Raw genomic sequence first — 22,325 nt, 5'->3', positions numbered from 1 at the left:
GGTACTGAGCCCTGTTCCCATCCCCTCAGCTTCTCTGTCTTTTTCCCTTTATCTTTGTAATAATGGCTATTGTAGTGGACTGGAAAACATATTTAAATTTTGCTGGCAGCTGAATCAAATTTGAGGAGGGGGTCATGGGAACCCCATAGATTTGTAGCTAGTTGGTCAGAAGTACATCTTAAACAGAGGGGCACTCTCTGGACCGGGTCCTCAGCCTGAGGGTGTCGCATGGTCTCTAGGTAGATGGCATCAGAACAGACCTGAATTACTGGAAACCAACTAGTCGTTACCTGGTGTCTTGAGGAACTATTAGAAACAATCCTGTAGAGTGCTTGGTGTCTCGGGAGGAGGATCACACATGTGTGGCCACAAAAATGGTCTATGTCATGGCAATATTTATATAGTAGGAAAATTAAGAAAGAAAAAGAAACTTTTCTAATCTACTGAGGTGGCATTTTCTTTTCTTTTCTTTTTTTGTTTGTTTGTTTCTTGAGACAGGGTTTCTCTGTGTAGCTTTGCGCCTTTCCTAGAACTCACTCTATACCCCAGGCTGGCCTCGAACTCACAGAGATCCGCCTGGCTCTGCCTCCCGAGTGCTGGCATTAAAGGCGTGCGCCACCACCGCCCGGCGGTATTTTCCAAATAAGGACATGAGGAGGAATATTGGCTTTTAAAAAAAGGACTATAATGCCTGGTATTGACATGCTATATAAACAAATCTTATAAATATGCATTTCACTGCTGTAAGAATTTATGAGAGTCAGGCTTGGTAGCTTATAGCACTTGAGAGGCTAACGCAGGAGGATTGCTGTGAGTTTGAGGCCAGCTTGGGCTGCTGAGTTAGACATTCCTAAAACAACAACCACCCCCACAGAAACAAAACAAACAACAAAAACAAAACAAAGTCTGTGAGGATTCAAACACAGAGTCTGGGGTGAATTTGTCCTTCCTAACGGAATAGTGTACCGAGCAAAAATAGGCCAAACAGTCTCAGGCAGAGGAAAACCCAGCCCATAGGTTCCTTAGACTCCCTGCTAACCCTTTCTTCTTTTCTTTTTCCTCTTTGATATGAGGCCTTGCCATGTTGCCCAGGCTGGCCTCAAATTCCTGGGCTCAAAGGACCCTTGTGTCTTGGCCTGTCAGGCTGCAGGGACGCTAAGGCTCACCGGCCTAGGCACAGTCTGCTGATGAAACCACAGGAAGGCGGGTCTCACATACAGCACCCCTAAAGAACTGTCTTTCTCTCATCCCTAAAGAACTGTCTTTCTCCTCTGTCATTTGGGTAGCTGTTTCAGGCCTGGCTGTGGCTATGGGGTCAGCATATTGCCCACACTGCCCTCTTGTTTGTGAGACCTTCACAGGGGAGGGGTCCCTGGAAGGGAGAGAGGGGGGGAGGTAGCTATTATTTGGGTGACCAAGTATTTTTTTTAAAACTCAAGATTCTTTCCCTTATAGATGAAGCATTGTGGGATCGCAGACCTCAGGATCTTTAGGTTCCAAGAGGGATCTCGATCAGCTTTGTGATGCAGATTTAGAATGGATTGTTACTGCAGACTCCCGGGCTCTAAGAGTGAGAAGCAAGTGTTGTGAAAAGCCTTGCCTTTCTGGTTAGACTAGCCTTGAACCCACAGATCCTAACTCTACCTGTCCCTTCAAAGGGCTCTGACAAGGGACCTCAGAGTTGCTGTATCAGCTAAAGAACTCAGGGCCCGGAGGACATCTAGGGTAATGCCCCTCATGTGGTAACTTCTCAGCACACACTAGTCTGTTCCTGCCTCTCTAACCCGAGTGATAGATGTCATCTGTCTTCCCGACACTTCTAGAAAAGCAAGTTTTGCTCAGAAACTTGATTTACTTTGCATTATTGCCAGGAACACGCCACATTACAGTAAAGATAGCTTCTTGAAATGCAAAGTCAAAACTTGCATTTACGGATGATGGGTAATTAGCGGTGACTCACATCTCACACCTTTCACCAGGCTCACCCTACCCATACCACATTGAAGGGGTGGGTGAACTAAGTAGGTTTTCTTGGGAAGTGATATGGGCAGCTGCCCCACAGGGGTCTTCAACGGTAGCCGTGGTCTCCAGTGGGCACTGTGGTACAAAAGGTCTTCTGACTGGTAGCATGTGGCTCCTGAGTTCATAAGCCCAGTCTCTGCTGTCTAGGATGTCGATCCTGGTCAAGCCCCTGGCAGGTACCAGTTCCACTGGGAAATCATTCTCAGTGAGTGTGAGAGGGCGGACGCTGGGCACTCCTGGGATGCAATGAAGTTCAGAATAGGGTGCCGGAACTGGGCACCCAAGATAAAACCGTTGTGGATGAATCACAAGGACAGGAGGCATGGATCAGAGCTGATGAGGCTTTCCTCCCAGCTACAGTCCTCCTGTCCAGGGACAGCCTGCCCATGTGCAAAGGGCCCTGGTGGAGGAGGATGCACATTCTCCAGGGAAGTCACACTTCACCCTGAGCATCCGCGTGCATATGCGCACACAGAGACTGTGTGTATTGCTGGCTTTCGGAGTCACAGAAGGTTGCTGTCAATCCCAGCTGCCCTAGCATCTCCTGCAGCCCCAGCAGTCTCCTCATGGACCACATGACCAGCTTGCTGTGGATGATGAGGACTGACTTCATTTTTCCCATGGGGCTCTTTTGTATCTTTCATGGGTAGAACACATCCCACAGTCACTGTCCACAGGGGTCTTGTATGGCAGGGTGCCTGGAGACCTAGAGAGAAAGGAGCAAGGGATTAAGTTAGCACATTTCCCGAGGGAGTACCAGCCCCACGTTCAGGGGAACTCTGGGGCTGGGGCTGTTTCCCTTTGCATTGTTCAGCCCCACCCGTAACCTGCATTGCCTATTAGAAGACAGCGTTAACATCCCCACAGTCCAGGCTAGACTTCCCTGAACATGATGGGGTTCGATGTGAGATTATTTTTTTCAAACAAGGTCTTTGATAGGGCTGGGTAAGTGTCTTCTGGGAACAGCGGGGCCAGCTGGTGATGCTCTGCGTGGCAGAAGTTCTGGCTTCTATGGGTTTCCATCCGTTACCGGCCTTCCGTCCTGCCGGAGCAGACAGTCTTGGGCACTGACACACTACTGGGAGGATGAACAGTGACCCTGAGGCAGACTGGGAGGAAGTTCCTAGGGCCCTTAAGGACATGCTATGCATTTTTTCCATGGTTTTTTCTTTTTGCCTTCTAATACATGTTTATTTATAAATGCTGTAGATATGAATAATCCTCGTTTAAGAAGCAATCTGATACTGATGTGGTGGCGCACGCCTTTAATCCCAGCACTCAGGAGGCAGAAGTTGAGGGATCTCTGTGAGTTTCAGGCCAGCCTGGTTCTTCATGGTGAGCTCCCGGACAGCCATGACTATATAGGGAGACCCTGTCTTAAAAAAAAAAAAGAAGGAAGTCATCTGGTCAGGCTTGGTGCCACAGACTTGCAATTTCAGTTGCTGGAGAGGCTGCAGGTAGTAGGGTCCCAAATTCAAGGCTAGCCTGGGCTATGGTGAAATCAAAGCTTGCCTGGGCTATGATGAAATCAAGGCCAGCCTGGGCCACTTAATGAGATCTTGTCTCAAAAATGAGAAGGGCCAGGATACAGCTCAGCTGGTAGAGCACTTGTTTACCAATCATGAGACCCAGTGTTCAATTCCCGGGAGCACAAACAAAAAACAAACACAAAGTAAGGCGAACCATGCTCTGGAATGGAATTTTCCCCAGAGGGATAAGGTGTTCAGAATTCAGTCCCCAGGCCTACTTTTCCCTGAAGTGACTTTGCTTGAGATAGTTTATTTTCTGAGAATTTTGTGGTTTTTACTTCTTATGCTTACATCTGGTAACATTTCCTTTTTGAACGTTGCCAGCCTGGAGAAGAGGAATGATGTCTAGATACATACAGATACCTTTTAATTTACACAAGAACTATAAGCAACCTTTGCTGGAGAAAATGAACAGCAGATGTTAAGTCAAATAATTGAATGTTTAAGACCTAAGGAATATGCAGTCGGGTTGTTTTCCTTCTGGTACCATGGAACTACACTCCAAGCCTTCCTTGTGAGGGTTAGTCCTTGGATTTCTCAGCCAGGATGGCTAGTTCCCAAGGAAGGGGCCTCTGGTGTAACTCTTTATCACAGCTCTCTGCTGACACAGATGTGGACAGATTGTGAGCCTCCAGTGCCCGGATGTGCATCCTGCTTGCTCCAGCTGCTCCAGGGTGTCTGCTCAGCTCCTTGCAAAACCGGTTGTGTTGCTCATCCGGGACACACTGTGAGTCAAAGGGACCTTGGCTGCAGCCTGACAGCCCACTGGTGGCCTGATCAGCATCCTTCTTTCCTGTGGTCTTAGGCTCTGCCACCACTGCGGCGCATGACCCATTGCTTTTCAATCAGTCCGCTTCTCAGTTTTATTAGTGAAATAATTGTCTCTGCAAATTCCCTTCCTTGTGCACACCTTCGGCTTTCTCCTTTGCTTTCATGTCAAACTGACAGGAAATTTAATCCCGCCTTCCGTTTGTTTGTCTGTGCTTGTATGGGCTGTGTACATTCGTGCCGTGGTGTGTGTGTGGCGGTCAGAGGACATCTTGAGGGGGTTGGTTCTCGTCTTCCTCTATGTGGGTCCCAGGAATCCAACTCAGGTTTTCAGGCGTGGCCATAAGCACCTTTACCAGCTGAGCCGTCTTGGTAGCCTTTGATAGGAAATTTACAACAAGCAGAGGTTTTGTTTAATCTCTCCAGTGTGCCGATACACTGTTCACAGTGTCTGCTTCTACTCTAGCCTTAGATCAACTTAACATCCACGTAAGTTGTTAGCAACACAGTCATTATTATATCTATTTAATAATAATAATAAAAAAAGGAGGCTGGAGAGATGGCTCAGAGGTTAAGAGCACTGGTTGTTCTTCCAGAGGACCTGAGTTCAATTCCCAACAACCACATGGTGGATCACAAACATCTATAATGAGATCTGGTGCCCTCTTCTGGTGGCTGGCATACATGCAGGCAGAACAGTATAATTTGTAACAGTACAAAATAAATAACCAAAAAAAAAAAAAGAAAAGAAAAGAAAAAAAAAAAGAAAAAAAAAGTTGATGGGGATGGTGGCCCACACCTTTAATCCCAGCACTCAGGAGGCAGAGCCAGGTGGATATCTGTGAGTTTAAGGCCAGCCTGGGCTACAGAGTGAGTTCCAGGATAGGCTCCAAAGCTATACAGAGAAACTCTGTCTTGAAAAAAACCAAAAAAAAAAAAAAAAAGAAAGAAAGAAAGAAAGAAAAGTCAGTTCAAAAGAAAATGAACTTCTCAACGCTAGAGAAAACCAATTTTGTGTTTGCAATTTTATTTTATGTCCATTTCTTTATAAATATGCTTTGACCATTTTTTTATATATATAATTAAAATATTAAAGTTTTGTTTCGTATTTTCAAGACAAGGTTTCTCTGTGTAACATTCCTGGATGTCCTGGATCTCACTTTGTAGACCAGGTTGTCCTGAACTCACAGAGCTCCACCTGCTTCTGCCTCCCAAGAGTTGGGATTAATGGCATGAGACACCACACCCAGTATGAACACCTGTTTTAATGGATTGTAACATCCTAATTTTTCACTAATAATGAGATCAATAAAATTTTAAACACATTTTATATATGTGATCTATCTACAGTATAAAGGAGTTGATTTACCTTTGATAATTCTTTTTTTTTTTTTTTTTAGATTAAAAAAAAATGTTTCTAGCCAGGCTAGGTGGCATATACCTTTAATCCCAGCACTCAGAGGCAGAGGCTGATGGATCTCTGAGTTCAAGGCTAGCCTGTCTACACAGCGAGTTCCAGGACAGCCAGGGCTACACAGAGAAACCCTGTCTCTTGGAAAAACTGGGGGATGTGGGGGCGGGAGAAAAGAAAGAAATTGCATCATCAAACCTCTAACACTGAAGAGACTGAATCGGTGATGAGAAACCTCCCAGAGAACAGGTCAGGGCAGATGGTCTGCTTGTCAGTTCAAGCGTTTAGAGAAGAATATCAGCAGGCTTTCTTAGATTCTTCCAGAAGAACAGAGCAAGAAGAAACACATCCTAACTCACCTTATGAAGTCAGTGTTACCCTAATACTACAACCAGAGACAAGGATGCAAGAAGGCTGCAGACCAGCATCCTGTGTGTGTGTGTGTGCTTGTGCGTGTGCGTGTGCGTGCGTGTGTGTGTGTGTGTGTGTGTGTGTGTGTGTTTGTATTATGTATATAAAAATCCTTAGCAAACGAAACCCTACAGATATGACAAGAATTATACACTATGGCCAAGTGGCATTTAGCTAAAGAAGTTAAAGGTATACTGAAAATTAAAAATCAACAAAACAAACAAAACATCCCTGAAAGACCTAAGAGCATTTAAGTAAATGGGCTATATCCTTGTTCATGAATTAGAAGACTTAATGAGTTCAGACGATGATACCACCTAGAGTGGTCCACAGAGGCAGTACTGTTACTACCCAAAGTCAAAATGTCACCCCCTTTCTGCAGGAGCAGAATTTACACTTTTAAACAAGGGGCTCTGTACAGTCAAATAATATATAGAACATGAAGAAGAAGATTGGAGGTCTCACATTTCCCAATTTTAAAGCTTATTGCAAACCTGCACTAATCACAACAAAATGGGGTTGATGTAAAGATAAGTCATTGACCAGTGGAATAGAATTGAGATTTCAGAAATAAACCCTGACTTCTGTGGTTGACTGATTTTTTTTTGGCAAGGGTACTATAATCATTTAATGGGGAAAAATAGTCTCTGTAACAATGGTGCTGGGAAAATGATTATTCATGTATTTAATTGGACATTATATTAGTCAGGGGTCTCTAGAAGAACAGAAAATACAGAGTGAATCTATATATAGAGAGAAAGGGGATTTATTAGAATGGTTTATAGGCTGTGGTCCAGCTAGTCCAACAACGGCTGTTTACTAATGGGAAGTCTAATAACCAGTATTGTTCAGTGCACGAGGCTGGAATGTCTCAGCTGGTCTTCAGTATGTGCTGGAATCCCTAAGAAGTGGCCCCAGTGCCAGTGAATAAATGATCTTGCCCGAGCAAGCATCCTTCTTCCATGTCCTTTACATAGGCTGCCAGCAAAGATGTGGCCAAATCAAAAGTCACAAAGAGCTGGGTGGTGGTGGCTGGTGCACACCTTTAGTCCCAGCACTTGGGAGGCAGAAGCAGGCAAATCTCTGAGTTTGAGGCCAGCCTGGTCTACAGAATGAGTTCAAGGACAGCCAGAGTTACACACACACACACACACACACACACACACACACACACACACACACACACACACACCAAAAACCAAAACCAAAACCAAAACCAAAATAAAACAAACAAACAAAAAAAAAACCCAACCCTGTCTCGTGAGGGAAAAAAAAAGTCACAAAGGAATTTAGTAGCCATTTTTCTAGAGTTATAAAAGAGATGACCAAGTACATAAAAAGATGCCCATTACATCAGGCAATGCTTATGAAAAGCGCTGTGGCATTCTTCTTCATCCGTGAAGATGGCTGTGATTTGGGATGAAAAGAGAAAGCTAATAAACACCGTGAGGAGATCGAGACACTGGAATTCTCATTTATAGCTAGCGGGGACATGTAAAACAGTGTAGCCTCTGTGGAAAGCAATACTTGTGTGGTTACTCAAGCTAATCAGAATTTCAGGACTTGGAATTCCACTCCTGGTCATAAATTGCAAATACCTGAAGAAGGGATCAGCAAGAGAAATACTTGTACATGAATGTTCCTAGCAGCCTTGTTCATAGTAGCCGAATGGCAGAAGCAACCTGGAAGTCTGTTAACCATGAATGAGTAAACCAATTGTGGCAATACACATACAGTGAAATATTCAGCATCCAAAGGAATGAAGCAGGCTGGGGCTGGGGCTGGGGCTCAATGGTAGGATGTTTGCCCAGGTGCCCCAGCACCAAGGAATGAAATATCGATAATGTACTCCGAGGAGGGTGCACCTTGAAAACCCCATATTAAATGAAAGAAACCAGACAGAAAAGATGACCTTTTGTGTAGTTCTATTTCAAGGAAGTTTAAGTAGATGCATGGGGATAAACATATGTGATTGCTAGGGGCTGTGGGGCACAAAGAATGGAGAGTTTGATGCTTAAGGGGTACACTGGATAGGACTGTTTGGGAGCTTCATCAGTGGACAACCAAGTGAATGTACCAAATGCCATCCCACAGGAAGCACTGTCCCAGGAGGTCTCCAGTGGGTTTCTTGAATTACAGAGCCCCAGCTTTGGTAGGTAAATGGTTACATACCTCACAGAAGTGAGAAGCTGTAGTTTTTTGTTTTTTGGTTTTTTTTTTTTTGGTCTTTTCGAGACAGGGTTTCTCCGGGTAGCCCTGGCTGTCCTGGAACTCGCTTTGTAGACCAAACTGATATTGAACTCGGAGTTCTGCCTGCCTCTGCCTCCCCGTGCTGGGGCTAAAGGGGTGTGCCACCACTGCCTGGCTTGAGAAATTGTAATTTAAGTGATGGCTATTTTATTTTTTGAAATTTTAAGTGTTGGTTTTTGAGTTGGCTCACGGGTTGAAAGGGCTTGCCACACAAGCCTGACCGTCTTAGCTGGATCCAGAACCCATACAGAGGTGGACAGAGAGGACCATCTCAACAAAGTTGTCCTTCGATCGGAACAGGTGCACAGCAGCATGTCTATTCAGGTACACAGTGGCGTATGTACAGGTGGTATCTGCAACATCGTACATACAATGATAGCAGTGAAAAATAAAAACAGAAATGAGATTGTAACTGATACAAATTAGAAGTTACATGTGCATCAATGGGGGCAACATAATAGTGTTTGATACATTTGTACGTTGCGTAATGTTTAGATGGAGTTAAACGTAATCATCTCCAGGGACATTTGTCAATTCTTTGTGGTGAATGCTTTCAAAATACTTTCCTCTAGTTGTTGAAATGCACAGTACATGCTCTCTCCAGCTGTGTACTGGCACCCTGGAGCTTCCTGCACTTATCTATGACTCAGTACCTAGGGACATGTGTCGTCGTTGTCTAAGAAGTGATGGTCATGTTAAATTGCAGTAAGTTGAAGTCCGGGGACCAGAAACATGGTAGTGTCAAGATGTACACATACATACAGAAACTGAGAGAAGGCTACAGAATTTGCTCTCATTCTTCCATCTAGATGTGTCTGGTAACATTTCGAAACAAAAAAACCAGGAGGAATGCACTGAACAGGATCACAGAGTTCTAATAGTACTCGGATGCAGCAGAGGATAGACAGTGAAGGCAACTTTGGGAGGTGGTCTGTGGGGGTCTTTGGAGGAACTGTTTCTTGCTTGTGTGCTTGTCCTCATATGCAGCGTCATTTTTAAGACAAACCTGGCCTGCAGCGTTGCCCAGGGCAGATTTCCCTTCACACATGCTGGAGCTCTTGCCTTTACCTACCAGTGAGCACCTGGAGATTAGCTTTGTCCCTCTCAATGGCTGAGGTCACCCTCTCATGACAAGCAGTTACTGAGACTTGGCCAACATGTTCTGTTTACCCTCCACACACTCCATGGGACGAGGATTACTCTGGCCTGTTTATACAGACCAGAGCACCCAAGTACAGAGAAGAGATCTAAATCTTGGGTGTCTGCTCCCCGAGCCCAGGCTCTAACTACACAGAATTCTGCACCTTTGAACAGTGTGTGTGTGTGTGTGTGTGTGTGTGTGTGTGTGTGTATGTGTGTGTGTGTTTAAAATTTCTTTTTGTTTTCTATACCAATTTTATCAGTCTTTTCCTGAAAGGTGTGTCTCTGGATACCCCGAATCTCAGCCTGATGGCAGCTCTCTCTGTGTGGCTTCTATTAAACGGGTAACAAAATCCTTCCCAAGAGTAGCTCCAGATCTGGATCCTTCCAGCTGAAATAGAGTGGCTGTAATTCCGGTATTCATTACTGCACCGTTCACAGTTGACCATTCTGTGCTGTGCTGAGACAAGCCAGGTTTCTTTCTGTGGGATGCTGTGGGGGTTGGGGCAAAGGAGCCTGTCCCATCCCCTCTGACTAGTGCCTCTGTCTCACCCGCGCCGCGCGGCACCCCCCCCATGTGTGAGTGTGAGTGTGTGAGTGTGTGTGTGTGAGTGTGTGTGTGTGTGTGTGTGTGTGTGAGTGTGTGAGAGTGTGTGAGTGTGTGTATGTGTGTGTGAGTGTACATGTGTGAGTGTGTGTGTGAGTGAGTGTGTGTGCCTCTGTATTAGGGGATTGCAGGTGTGGTCCTGGCTCAGCCTCCATCTTCTCTTCACACTGTGTTATTGTCTCTCTGGAAACTGAGCTCTCTGGTGTAGAATTACTGTAGCTCCAGCTGACAAACAAGCCTCACCTGAGCAGGTCGGGAGGGGTAGATTCGGGGAGTTTGGGGAGATGTGAGTGTGTGTGTGTGTGTGTGTGTGTGTGTGTGTGTGTGAGAGAGAGAGAGAGAGAGAGAGAGAGAGAGAGAGAGAGAGAGAGAGAGAGAGAGAGAGGGAGAGAGAGAGATTTGCTGGCCAAGGGTGCTCTGGTTTTGTGAAGGACCAAAACAGAACGCAGCTGGATGCACACAGCCTCTGCATTCCAGCTGTGGGTGAGGAGGGAACATAATTTCCCTGCTTGGGATCTAGCATGAAGAAGAAATGCAATTTAAAACCTCAGGCTCCACACTTTCTTCCTGTGCTCAGCAGAATGGCAGGGTGCACCCTGGCTGACCCTGGCGTTCACAGCCACATGGTTTCCGATTTAGATCCACTTAGTGGGAAGGCGTGTTCATAGGGAAGGACCCAGAATGCTTGGCGTTCGCTGGGACTCTGAGAACTCCTCCTGGGGTACTGATCCATGTTCTGGATACACAGAGGGAGGACGCTGGGCACAGATTCCTCAGCATGTGTTTGTGGGTGACAGATTCATGGATAAGGAGGCCAACTTCCCAAATTTGCTGTTCAGGTGGGGCAATCAGAATGGGACAGAGCAGAGACATGTGCTGAGTTCGGGCAAGTCCCTAATAGCCTTCTTGGCCCCTGAAGTTGTCCAAACCACTGAGTGAAGAAACAGACTTCCTTTGGTACATCTGACCAAATCATTGTCTGTAAACTGGCTCGGTTGCCTCAATCTAACTGCAATCTTCCTGACTGGGAGAGAACTGGGAGGGGACAGGATGCATTGACAAAAGCCTTCACTCTAAAACTAAATGTAGATGTCACTCCTGGATCAGGTCACTGTCTTTCTGAGCCCATCCAATTATCTTTCGTTTTCTCTCATAATACCAGTCATATTTTTATAAAACTGAATGTAGACAGGAATATTTTCTGGCAGATGAATGGTGCACATAACTGTATAACTTAAATTCTGAAGATTAAATTAAATGCAGATGAAGGAGTGCCTCCAAAACCACGACCTTGGCTCCCAGTGCAAGATGAACACCCCAGCATGAAGCGTGGTCATGTGATCATGTCTGATGCTTTTGGCAGAAGCGGATGACTGAAGTTGGCAAAGCCTTGACACCAGACTGTAGCGACCTTTGCCAGGCTTCACATGTCAACTTTTCTCTAGGTAGGGGAAGTGACTTTTAGGGCATAGATTATGTTAACAGTCAGATGAGGGATCATCTTGCCAGGAAAAAAAAAATCACCCACCCATAGAGGTTTTCATGTGTGTGATGTGGTAGATATTAGACACCCTAAGGTCCATGTCTAACATCCCAGGGATGTCATGACCAAGCACTAAGGAGGCACATGTTTGCTTGAGGTAGAGACGGGAAAAGGGGGAGGATGCCAGCTCTCTCCATATGCAGCTGTGCTCTGGGTGTGAATGGGGTTTAATTTTGCCTCTTTATCGTAGTGGTGTAAATAGCGGCAACGCCGTCCATTTTTCCTAATGGGAAAAGCACCATGAAAGGATCTTGGGGTACTGAGACTCTGGTGTAATCATGAGTGAGTTGACAGGCTGTGTCTACTTCAGAAGGAAGAGAGGGGAAGTGTTAATCTTGGAATGTGAAGTGTCTTCCACCGGATCCTGTGTTTGGATGTTTAGTCTCTAGCCGGTACACTGGGAGAAATTGTGAGCCCTTAGGAGGTGGGACCTGCTGGGGGGGGTGGGCCTTGACGTTTTATAGCCCATGCTCACTTCCGTCTACTCTCTGCTTCCCTGTTCAGTAGAGCTAGAAGCGAGCAGGATTCATTGCCCTCCTAGACGCACCTGCTCCTGCTGCCTTGCCTTTCCGGCCATGACAGAGGACCTTTAAACTGTGAGCCAAATAAACTTTTCCTCCCTTGGGTGACAAATTTGGTCAACAAGACCTGTAACAAGGAAAGGAAGCAGTGCGGAAGGCATGGTGAGAAAGGGCAGTCGCAAGCCAGGGTAGTTGCTCTGGGCGCAGCCCCAGGAAGAACCAGGTAGGAACATGTGTAGGTTATTGTATTAGGTTTTGGACAGGGCAGGTGGTTCAAGAGGACACTGAGACATATTTCTATGGATGAAGGAGTTTACCAGAAAAATTGTTAATGCCATAGACAGGCAGGCAGACAGACGACAGACAGAGGGGCAGCATCATGGCAGGGGCTCCAAGGAGAGTTTAGATCGCAGCACCAGAGACAGGCAGCATGGTGGCATCTCTGAAGAGAAGCAGAGCCTGTGTGGCCGGGGAGGGAGTCTCTTGGGAGTGGGGGGTGGTGGTTCACAGCAAGAGTGTTCGGCCAGTCCCTCTGATTCTCAGGCAGCAGGCAGGGAAAGAAGTGGGGAGCAAGGTGTGGCACCCCCACATACTGTGTCGGGCCATCAGCCAGCCTGCTGGCTCCAACAGTAGCTTGCCTGTCAGTGTGTGTGAGAAGAGAGGCTGGATCCTAATATCACATCCTTACACACTGCTTGTCTACCTCTTTGTCCAAGACTCCACTGTTCAGTGCTTTCCCCAAAGCCCTTCCGGATCTAGGGGGAAAGCATCTTCTACGGGGTGTTACTAGAGTGACCCGAAGCCCCGGGATGAGGAAGGAGCACCATCTCCTCAGTCACACACCAGCAATCCTGCTCGTGGCTCGTCTACTGGGTGGAAGGACATGCCTGTTTCCTCCCAAATGTGTCATGGTCCTCAAGGTCCCGACCAAGGGCTTGTGGAGGGAGGAGAGGCCTGGAGGCTTGGAGTTGGATGCCCTTCTGAGTCACAATGTATGGGAATGATATCCAATGAAGAAGGGTTTTCTGCCGACGTAAAAAGGCACTTAATAAAACAGTGTAGCGGTTCTCAGGGAACTAACTGTGTTAATGCCTACTCAAAACAGCTCTGAATTGAAATCTTGAAAGCAGGTTCTGAGGTCAGTTTCTCTGCTTTCCATCTATGGCTCTGGGATCTCCTCTCAAGACTTACTCTTCCACTGAATTACTGTTTATGGGGTGGCTCGTCATGCACACTCACTTCATTTGTTGACTTTAGGTGTACCACTAGAGTGAAATCATCCTGAGGAGATTTTGTTAGATAAGCAATGCCATAGTTTTCCTTTCTCATGGTCCAAAGAGCAGACTCCTGTGGAGGATTCAAAATAAATGTTCTCAGAGCAGCATCTCCTAAGTCCTCTGTGGTGGTGCCCTCCTCCTCCGTTGTATGCCAGTCTCTCTCACACTGCCAACTCGCTAACCTTCAGTCCCCTAATTAGGAAAATGGGTCTGACCGTCCTTCCCCGAGGTGGTTGCATGAGTTAAACATGCAGCCTGGTGGACGGAGTTGGTACTTCATAGAGGTCCTCTCTTGTAGCTGCATTAATTACACATTGCTGTGTAACAAGCAATGGTGCAAGACATATTCTTGTTTCCTCACAGTTATTGTGGGTCAGGAACCTGCGCATGAATTATGGGCCTTCCTGTTCAGAATCTCTCACAAAGTTGCAATCCAATGTCCGCTGGGACCACTGTCAAGCCAGGATGGACGTGGGCAGGCTCTGCTTCTACGTTCCACCTGAGGTGGCTGACAGAATGGGGTCCCCTGTAGCTTACAGCAGGTCTGTGCTGGGGGCCTCTCTCAGTTCCCTATCTCTTGGTCCTTGGGTGGCAGCTTGCTCCATTAGGATGGGCAAGTGCCAGTGAGAGGGTAAAGGGGAGCATGGGGAAGAGGCCGTCACCATCCTCAGAAGTGACAGGCAACACGGTTGCTGTATTCTGAGGAGTGAGTCGTTAGTCAAGCTACGGGCTGGGAGTCCCAGCACTGGGGACCACTGGGAGTCATTTTGCAAGCTGCCCACCACAACTGTGCTCACCCTTTTGCTGTCTCTGCAACTCAGGAGAAATAAAAGCTATTTTGAAAAACAGTAAGGCCAACAAAACCCCACCACCAAACTATGTAACAGTAGAAGCCTGTAGTTTAGACCTTGGTGTCTGTATGATCAAGGATTCCCTCTGGGGATGGAGGCTTGAGGCTTTTTTTTCTTTTTTCTTTATTTTTTGGCCGTTTGCTGGGTAACTTGTCTTGCTCAACCAAGAGCTTGTGAAGAAAGGAAAATTCACAGAGGAATGTTTGGTTCCTTTGGCATACAGCCCCCAAAGGAAAATCTGTGTTATTTTATTTATTTATTTTTAACACGAAATACTTTGAGAGAGTCACTGGATTAGCTGAAGTTTCTGTTTAGCTACACAGAGTTTGCACATTGTGACAAACTGCTCTCTGAAAATGACCGGATGCTGTGGAGGCCATTCTAAGAAAAACAGGAAGTGAAGGAATTAAACTTCCTCTTCTCCCTCATTCAAGATTGCCTGCGTTCTTTCCTTCAGTTATCTGAGGAGTGAGAGAGAGAGAGTGGGATCCTGGGCAGGGAGGCACACAACTCATATCCCTGTACTTTGTGAGGCTGAGGCAGAAGAATCGTGACTAGAGCCATCCTGGGCTACCTAGTGAGACCCTGTCTCAAAGATAAAAGCAAACCAAGCCCCTGGAGTCCATAAAAATGGATCAAAGTAAAAATATACAATGAAAAAAATTGATATTTGGAAATTATATGTGGGCTCCTCATCAAGTCAGGTGTATCCATAGGACGAACGAGAAGGTGAGTCAAAGGGACTCAAAATGAAAATCAGAAAAGTGAATAAAGAGCTAGATATGTGCAATGAGTCTCTCTCTCTCTCTCTCTCTCTCTCTCTCTCTCTCTCTCTCTCTCTCTCTCTCTCTCTCTCTCCCCCTCTCCTTAATAGAAATACCTTGAGCCCCAGAATAGAAAGTCTTTTATAAGGTAGAAGTAATATTTAGGGTCCAAGGGTATATCTCAATGGGTAGTGCTTGGGGTCCTGGCTTCCATCTCAAGCACCACACATGTATACACGTGTACACATATGGTAGAATCATGCACACACTGGCTCACAAATACACACACCATGCTTAAGAGATGCTAGCTGATCCTTTTTCATATAAACTGTTTAGCTTGGTGCCTAGGATTTTATATGTGGTCAGCAAATACACTTTTTCCTTCCTTGTCAGTCTATTTATTCTACTGATCCCTGCTCCTATATGATATTGGCAGTATGATCCTAGAGTCCAAATTGACTAGGCCTTTGTTTCATGAAGATCTTCCAGTCCTGGGAAATTCAGCTCCTTCTAAAGACTTGGAAGGTCAGGTCTAGTTTGGTTGAAGCTGTCTTTGAAATTAGAGTCAGTTTGCCTATGGGGCTAATGTTGCAAGTGGATCCAGTTCCCCTGTAGGGTGCTGTGGTCCAATGGCAAAGTGGGAAATAATAATAATTTGCAGCCTAGTTTCAAGTGATTAGCTCACAAAGGCTCCATGGGAAGCCAGCCACGGTCCCTCCAGCCGATCAGTATCCCATCCCTGCCTTGGTTGCTCGGTCCCCTTTAAGTCTGATGTGTTGGATGTCCTCACCATGGGAACCAGGATGTAATTTCTCCACCCCCTGCCCTGGTACACTGCTGCCCGCATAGTGTATCCCTGCATAGATGGATGAATAAGTTTGTGGTGACAGAGCACTGGCTGAAATGACACCACGTCTGAGTCTGGACTTGCTTTGCTAGCGAGAGAATTGTTCAGAGTCCATGCTGAGTCTCAGAGCGGTTTCCTGATGTGGGGATCGCAGACAATACCATCTTCCTTCTCTTCACCAAGGACTGCCAGGGGCTGTAGTGAAATGCAGTCTGCGGGCCGGGTGCCTGTGTCCCCTGTGACTAAGACTTCCTACAAGTATGAAAGGCTGGAGTCCACATATTGTCTCAGGGAATAGAGTAATTAATGCAGAATTCCTCGCTGTGTGATTCTGAGACCAGAGGGCTACTTGAATTCCCAGGTACTCCCAAAGGGGACATGGTGACCTGAATCACTTCTCTAGTGTACAGACGGCTCCCAACTCGTGATGGTTTGACTTAGAGTTTTACCTCAACGTAAAAGTATAACCACACAGCCTTTCTGTTTTCCGCTCTACAGGAGACAGTATTTTATTATAAAATAGCTTGTGTTAGGAGATTTTGCCCACGGCCAGCTAATGTAAGTGCTCGGAGCATATTTAGGGTAATGTCACTAAGCTGCGCTCTTCACTAAGTTAGGTTTATGCAATTGATAATAATTAAAGATTACATATTGATTATTAATGTACTCAAGAATTTTTCACTGGAGAATTTTTTGAGCAATGATAGTTTCATCAAGACATGGCCCCAGTGTAAACAAGGCACATGGATGTTGTGGGTGAATTGCATTCTGTCGACCCCAGGGTAGATTTTACTCAGCTCTCCCCCTGGCTTGTGGAGTCAGATTCGGTTTCCTTCTGTTGTCTCTCCAGCAGTAGCAACCGTGTCTCCACTCATCCGGGTCAAACAGTAGCCCCGTCTTCATAACATGCCGAGTAACCTGAGCTGTGCAACGTGAGACCGCAAAGGAGGCGTCTGACGACTGAGCTTTCAGTTTTCCTTTTGAAGAAATTTGCGCTTGGCTGGGGGATTGCTTTAACCTGAGAGGAGCCGTCAGGAAGGTTTGACAGGGACTCGGAGCACGGGGCATGTGCTTCTGACTCTCCCAACGCCTTGCTGTGTGACCTTAAGGAGGTCACACGAGCTTCCGCTTTTGCAAAATCAGAGGATTAGACAAGACGGGCTGTGATAGTCTCAAAATATAGAATGGAAAAACTCTCCGTAGACAAGTTTCCATTACCATAAGCTCACTAAAAGAACAGTGGCCTTTAAACTGGGGGGCAGCCAGGCTTTTTCCTTTCTTTTCTTTTCTTTTCTTTTCTTTTCTTTTCTTTTCTTTTCTTTTCTTTTCTTTTCTTTTCTTTTTTTTTCTTCTCTTCTCTTCTCCTCTCCTCTCCTCTTCTCTTCTCTCTCTCTCTCTCTCTCTCTCTCTCTCTCTCTCTCTCTCTCCTTTACTTTTTTTTTTTTTTTTTTTTTGAGACAGAGTCTCTCTGTGTAGCTCCGGCTGTCCTGGAACTCGCTCTGTAGACCAGGCTAGTCTTGAACTCAGAGATCTGCCTGACTCTGTCTCGGGAGTGCTGAGATTTCTCTGTCTTTTTTAATGGATCTCTGCCCCCTCCTTTTTAAATCAGTAGGCTTTGTTTTTCTTGCTTTCTGCTTCTGTTTCCATGTGTAGCAGTCATGACTCACTCGTCTTTTCCTCCGTGAATGCGGGTCACAGTCCAGTTGTTCCTGTAGGTCCATCCCAGTCAGGTGCTGGCAGGAAAGGGAAGTCCTAGAGGGCATTCGGGGCTCTTCAGCCAGCAGGTGAACCTGTCGTCTCCTTGTGGTCATCGGTGGAACAACAGCTTCCTGAAGACAGTCCACAGGTCCCAGAGGCTCAGCTGCTTCTCCACCCGTCACCACTCAGAGACATTTCTTGGCCCTATTCTTTACAAAATGTCCTGTTTTCTAGCCAAATCAACGTATTTTGTTGTATCTTGCCTGTGAAATGTATAGGCGGTAGATATTGAATCAAACCGTGAAAGTAAGACAAGGCAACATGTACATTTGACAGGTATCCAGTTACATTTGAGTGGGCTTGCTACCCTAGCTCACCAGAGAAGCGGGCGTTTCACCTGGGCCATCTCTACAAGGCAAGGAGTGGACTTGACACTTGTAAGATGGTTAGCAGTTCCACCGGGAAGGGTATTTTGAGGGCTGGCCTTCAGGTAGGCTCTGCTGCGCTGATTTGTGGACTTGGGGCATGGAGTCAGAGCAGAGGCCCTGGGACTCTGAATGTGTGCTCCCCAGGTGAGCATCACAACCGAGAGGATGCCGTATCTGTCGCTGCCAGGTGGAGAGTCTGTCCCAGGGCCCTAGGTGCTGGGGTGGACATGGGTGGGCACCTCTGAGTGAGCAGACACTCTCTGCTGTGCACCCAGAATTTCTCTGGGACCCCTGCAGACAAGGAAGGTATCCTACCATCTCCCACCAATGGAGTCTGCAAACCAGGGAGGTACTGATATCTCTTATCCTCTCTGTTGGCACAGAGAAGGCAGGCAGGACTTGGGGAATGCATATTGGATGAGTGAAGAATGAGTACATTGATGGAAGATCCCTGAGAAAGAATTCTTAAAGCATAAACCATGATGAAAAAAAAAAAGGAAGGGGTATGGGGGTATGGGTACAGACAGGGTGAGGTCCCCACTCTGCCTGTGGGGCAGCTTCCGGGACGCAGTTGCTTCCTGGAGGAATGCTTGCAGCATGGATGTTTTCTGTGCCTTCCTGGGCAGGGCAGGGCAGGGCAGGGTATTGCAGCTGTTTAGTTTCCGTTTCTCTGGGGGAGGCATGGATGAAGGAGTTCATCTGTAGGAAGGGCTTAAAACAGCTGAAGAGACAAATGAGCTGTCACTGGGAGGCTGGTGAGGAACCTGGGCCAGAGTCCATGGGAGAGTGTAGGCCAAAGGCAACAGGCATTGGTTAAAGTCTTAACGTTCTTTTTTAAAATCAGTTCATAGTCTCTCTTTCTCTCTGGCTTGTGTATTTCCGTGCCCCCCCCCCATGTTTTCAGATCACACCCAAGCTCACCCCACTCTCTACCCTAAAACTACCTCCTGGAAATGCCCATAGTTCTCCTGGCCCGAGGTCTTCCTTTGTTGGTACTCTCTGGTCTGGCTCTCGGGATGTTGTGGTGTCTCCGCCGCTGCAATGCACCAGCCATGACAGATACGGCATCCTCACAGGTGTGATGCTCACCCGGGGAGCACACATTTAGAGTCCCAGGAGCTCTGCTCTGACTGCATGCCCCAAGTCCACAAATCAGCGCAGCAGAGCCTGCCTGAAGGCCAGCCCTCAAAATACCCTTCCCGGTGGAACTGCTAACCATCTTACAAGTGTCAAGTCCACTCCTTGCCTTGTAGAGATGGCCCAGGTGAAATGCCAGCTTTTCTGGTGAGCTAGGGTAGCAAGCCCACCTGTATGTCAGAGAACGACTTGAGGGAGTTCTCTTCTTCCATGTGTGTCCTGGGAATTAAACTGGGTTCCTCAGGCTTGATGCGTGCACCCTGTCTGAGCCATCTCATCGGCCCCTTGATCAGAATACTTAAAAAAAAAGTATGAGTGTTTTGCCCACATGTATTTTATGTGCACCATGAGTGTGCGCAATGCCTGTGGAGGCCAGAAGAGGGTGTTGAATCCCCTGGCACTGGAATTACAGGTGGTTGTGAGCTGTTGTGTTGGTGCTTGGAACTGAACCTTGCGTGGGTCCTCTGCAAGAGCAGCAAGTGCTATTAATGACCGAGCCATCTCACCAGCCTCCAGCTTTGGGCTTTTAAAATCACACCTTTAAGCCAGGAGGTGGTGGCACATGCCTTGTGAGGCCAGTTTGGTCTACAGAGTGAGTTCCAGGACAACAAAAGCTACACAGAGAAACCCTGTCTCAAAAAACCAAACCAAACCAAACCCAAAATGACTCCTTTAGGAGTAGGGGATGTGACTCCGTTGGTCAGAGCAGAGCGTGAGAAGTGCTCAGAGCCTTGGGTTTGATCTCTAGGGAGGTAAAAGCAAGGCTTGGGGGTACATCAGCCCTGCATTCCTAGCACTTGGAGAGGTGGAGATGGGAATTTCAGTTCAAGGTCATCTTTATCTGCACAGGGAGCATGAGACTAGCTCGGGCTAGAGACACTGTCTCATAACAAATAAATGAATGAATAAACAAGGAAATGAAGAAACAAGGTCACATCTCTACCACATGAGAACCAAATATATCCCTTATATATCTCTAAGGTATCTGGGTTAGTCAGCTTTTTATTTCTAGGGAAAAACACTTGTGACAGGCAACTCAAAGCAGGGAAGCTGTATTTTGTCTCCCAGCTTCAGAGGTTCAGTCCATAGTGCCTTAAAAGCCCTGGAGGTTGTTAGCTGGAGTACACAATGCCCTTTCATGGGGAGATCCTGGTGTCTGTGTATGTGGGGCTTCCCCCTCTACCCAAAGGGGGCTTCTGCCTCAGCTTATGTAGCCTCTTCCTTCCTACACATGCCTGATGTCTTAAGTCCTGGCTTCCTAAAAAGTAGCCCTCTCTTGCTTTCTAGAGTGCCTTCCCGTGACACCTTTTTCAGGCTTGCCCTCCACTGCCTGCTGTTTTCTGTGGCAGGCAGGAAGTGATTTACTGCCTCCTGCGTTTCTCAGGCGTGAGTCGTCTCTCCAGACACTGTTAGTATCAGCTGTCTGGGCTTCGCCCTTGTGAGTTTGTGTCTGTTGTTCCCTAAACCGATTCACAAGGGTTTGGACAGGAAGTAGAGACACATGTCTGTGCTGGATTTTCACTGTGTAAGGGATCCCTGTCTTGACCAGCTTTAAAGACTTGTTTAGTCAAGAAAAGGCTGAGATGAGACCTTTATAGGATTCAGCAAAACCGGAGGTTTATATCCAGTCATCAAACTCTAAGATGTTGGAAATATAGAAACTGGAATTTAGAAGTCTTCCATGGTGTTCCCTAGAGAGGCAGATTAACCTGACAATGTGACTTTGAAAAAAAAAAAAAACCTCAGCTCTCTTTCCAACAACATGGCAGGATGCCAAGCGTCTTCTCTAGACCCTTCCTCTGAACTCCAACCCTGGAATCATGTGAATTGTGAACATGCTAATTGCTGCATGTATGTGAGATGTGTTTCTAAATGTGCTTTCACCGGCTCGTTTTCTTTTTAGGAAAGAAATGCATTTACGTTATAGAATGTTCTAGTAGGAGATGGCAGACGTCCTCCTCTGCACCTGAAGTTCCGTCACTGTGCCCCCTTGTCACACGTTCATTTCAGGTCACAGGTGGCGGATTTTCATGGCTAATGCTTTCATTCTCTTCTAGGACACGGGGGTTGGGAAATCAAGCATCGTATGCCGGTTTGTCCAGGACCACTTTGACCACAACATCAGTCCCACCATCGGGTAAGTGACAGACGTGTGTGTCTCTTTTGACATTGTGTCTTTTTAGGGCAGACGTTTCTAACTCCACCAATGAGAACTGATCTCAACACCAGAAATTTAGGGCTATTCTTGTTAATTTTTTTTCTTGCCAACCTTCTTCCTCCTGAAGGACAAGACCATTTTCTTGACTATCGAGACCGTGGATCTGAAAAGCAGGTTGCCGTTATCTCCAGATGGGAAATGCTGTGCATTGTCGGCTCCTGATGGGTGGCTAGACTGCCTGGTTTTCATCCCCAGAAAACTTGACTTTTGGGAGCTGCTCTGCTTCCTGCCTCCTTTGCTACTCACTGTCTTCCGGTGTCAGGCAGACTCAGCTCTCCCGTGTACTTAAGGGTAGCTAAGGCTTTTCCTGACACAGTTCACTTGCACTCAAATTTTCTCTTTTGGAATTTTGAGAAAATGTTTCTAAGCTCCAGGTTCAGGAAAAAATAAGGCTATCAGGAATACTTCCTAAGTGAAACATAGACTTATTGGAGGATGACGGAAATGGAATTCTTAATTTCCAAAAGCTTGATAGATTACCTACCCCAAAGCGTGTTAACTCACTGAGCCAGAATTCTGGCCCGAGGACTCGTTTTGTTTAGCTTTTATGGCACTTTCAAAAATTTTTTAAAAATTTATTTAACTTTATTTTATGAAGGTATCAGATCCCCTGGAACTGGAGTTACAGACAGTTGGGAGCTGCTATGTGGGTGCTGGAAATTGAACTCAGGACCTCTGGAAGAGCAGTTAGTGCTCTTAACTGCTGAGCCATCTCTCCAGTCCTGGCACTTTCAAAATTTTCAGCCAGTGTATCAGTTACATTCCTTCTGCAGTGCCGAATAGCCGTGGGGGAGGGGAGGGGAGCATGGCTTACGCTCGCAGAGGGTTCAGTCCATGGCTGCCTGGCTTTGTACATTGCACAGAACACCATGGTAGCAGAAGCACAGAGTGGAGGTGAGCTGC

The 22,325-nt window shown here is 46.6% G+C and overlaps 1 protein-coding gene across 1 annotated transcript in view; it reads left to right on the top strand.

The window, feature by feature from the left end:
- Positions 1-22,325, top strand: part of Rab31 (RAB31, member RAS oncogene family) — a 131,239-nt gene that overhangs the window by 26,928 nt on the left and 81,986 nt on the right. Inside the window, exon 2 of the mRNA XM_006991847.4 lies at positions 21,262-21,341. Within this exon, the coding sequence (XP_006991909.1) occupies positions 21,262-21,341 (80 nt within the window). The remainder of the gene's footprint in view (positions 1-21,261; positions 21,342-22,325) is intronic.

The sequence above is a fragment of the Peromyscus maniculatus genome, chromosome 13, assembly GCF_049852395.1.
Source record: "Peromyscus maniculatus bairdii isolate BWxNUB_F1_BW_parent chromosome 13, HU_Pman_BW_mat_3.1, whole genome shotgun sequence".
In the NCBI taxonomy this organism is placed as follows: Eukaryota; Metazoa; Chordata; class Mammalia; order Rodentia; family Cricetidae; genus Peromyscus; species Peromyscus maniculatus.
Note: the sequence above shows the minus strand (reverse complement) of the source record. Positions and strands in the feature narration are given on the sequence as shown.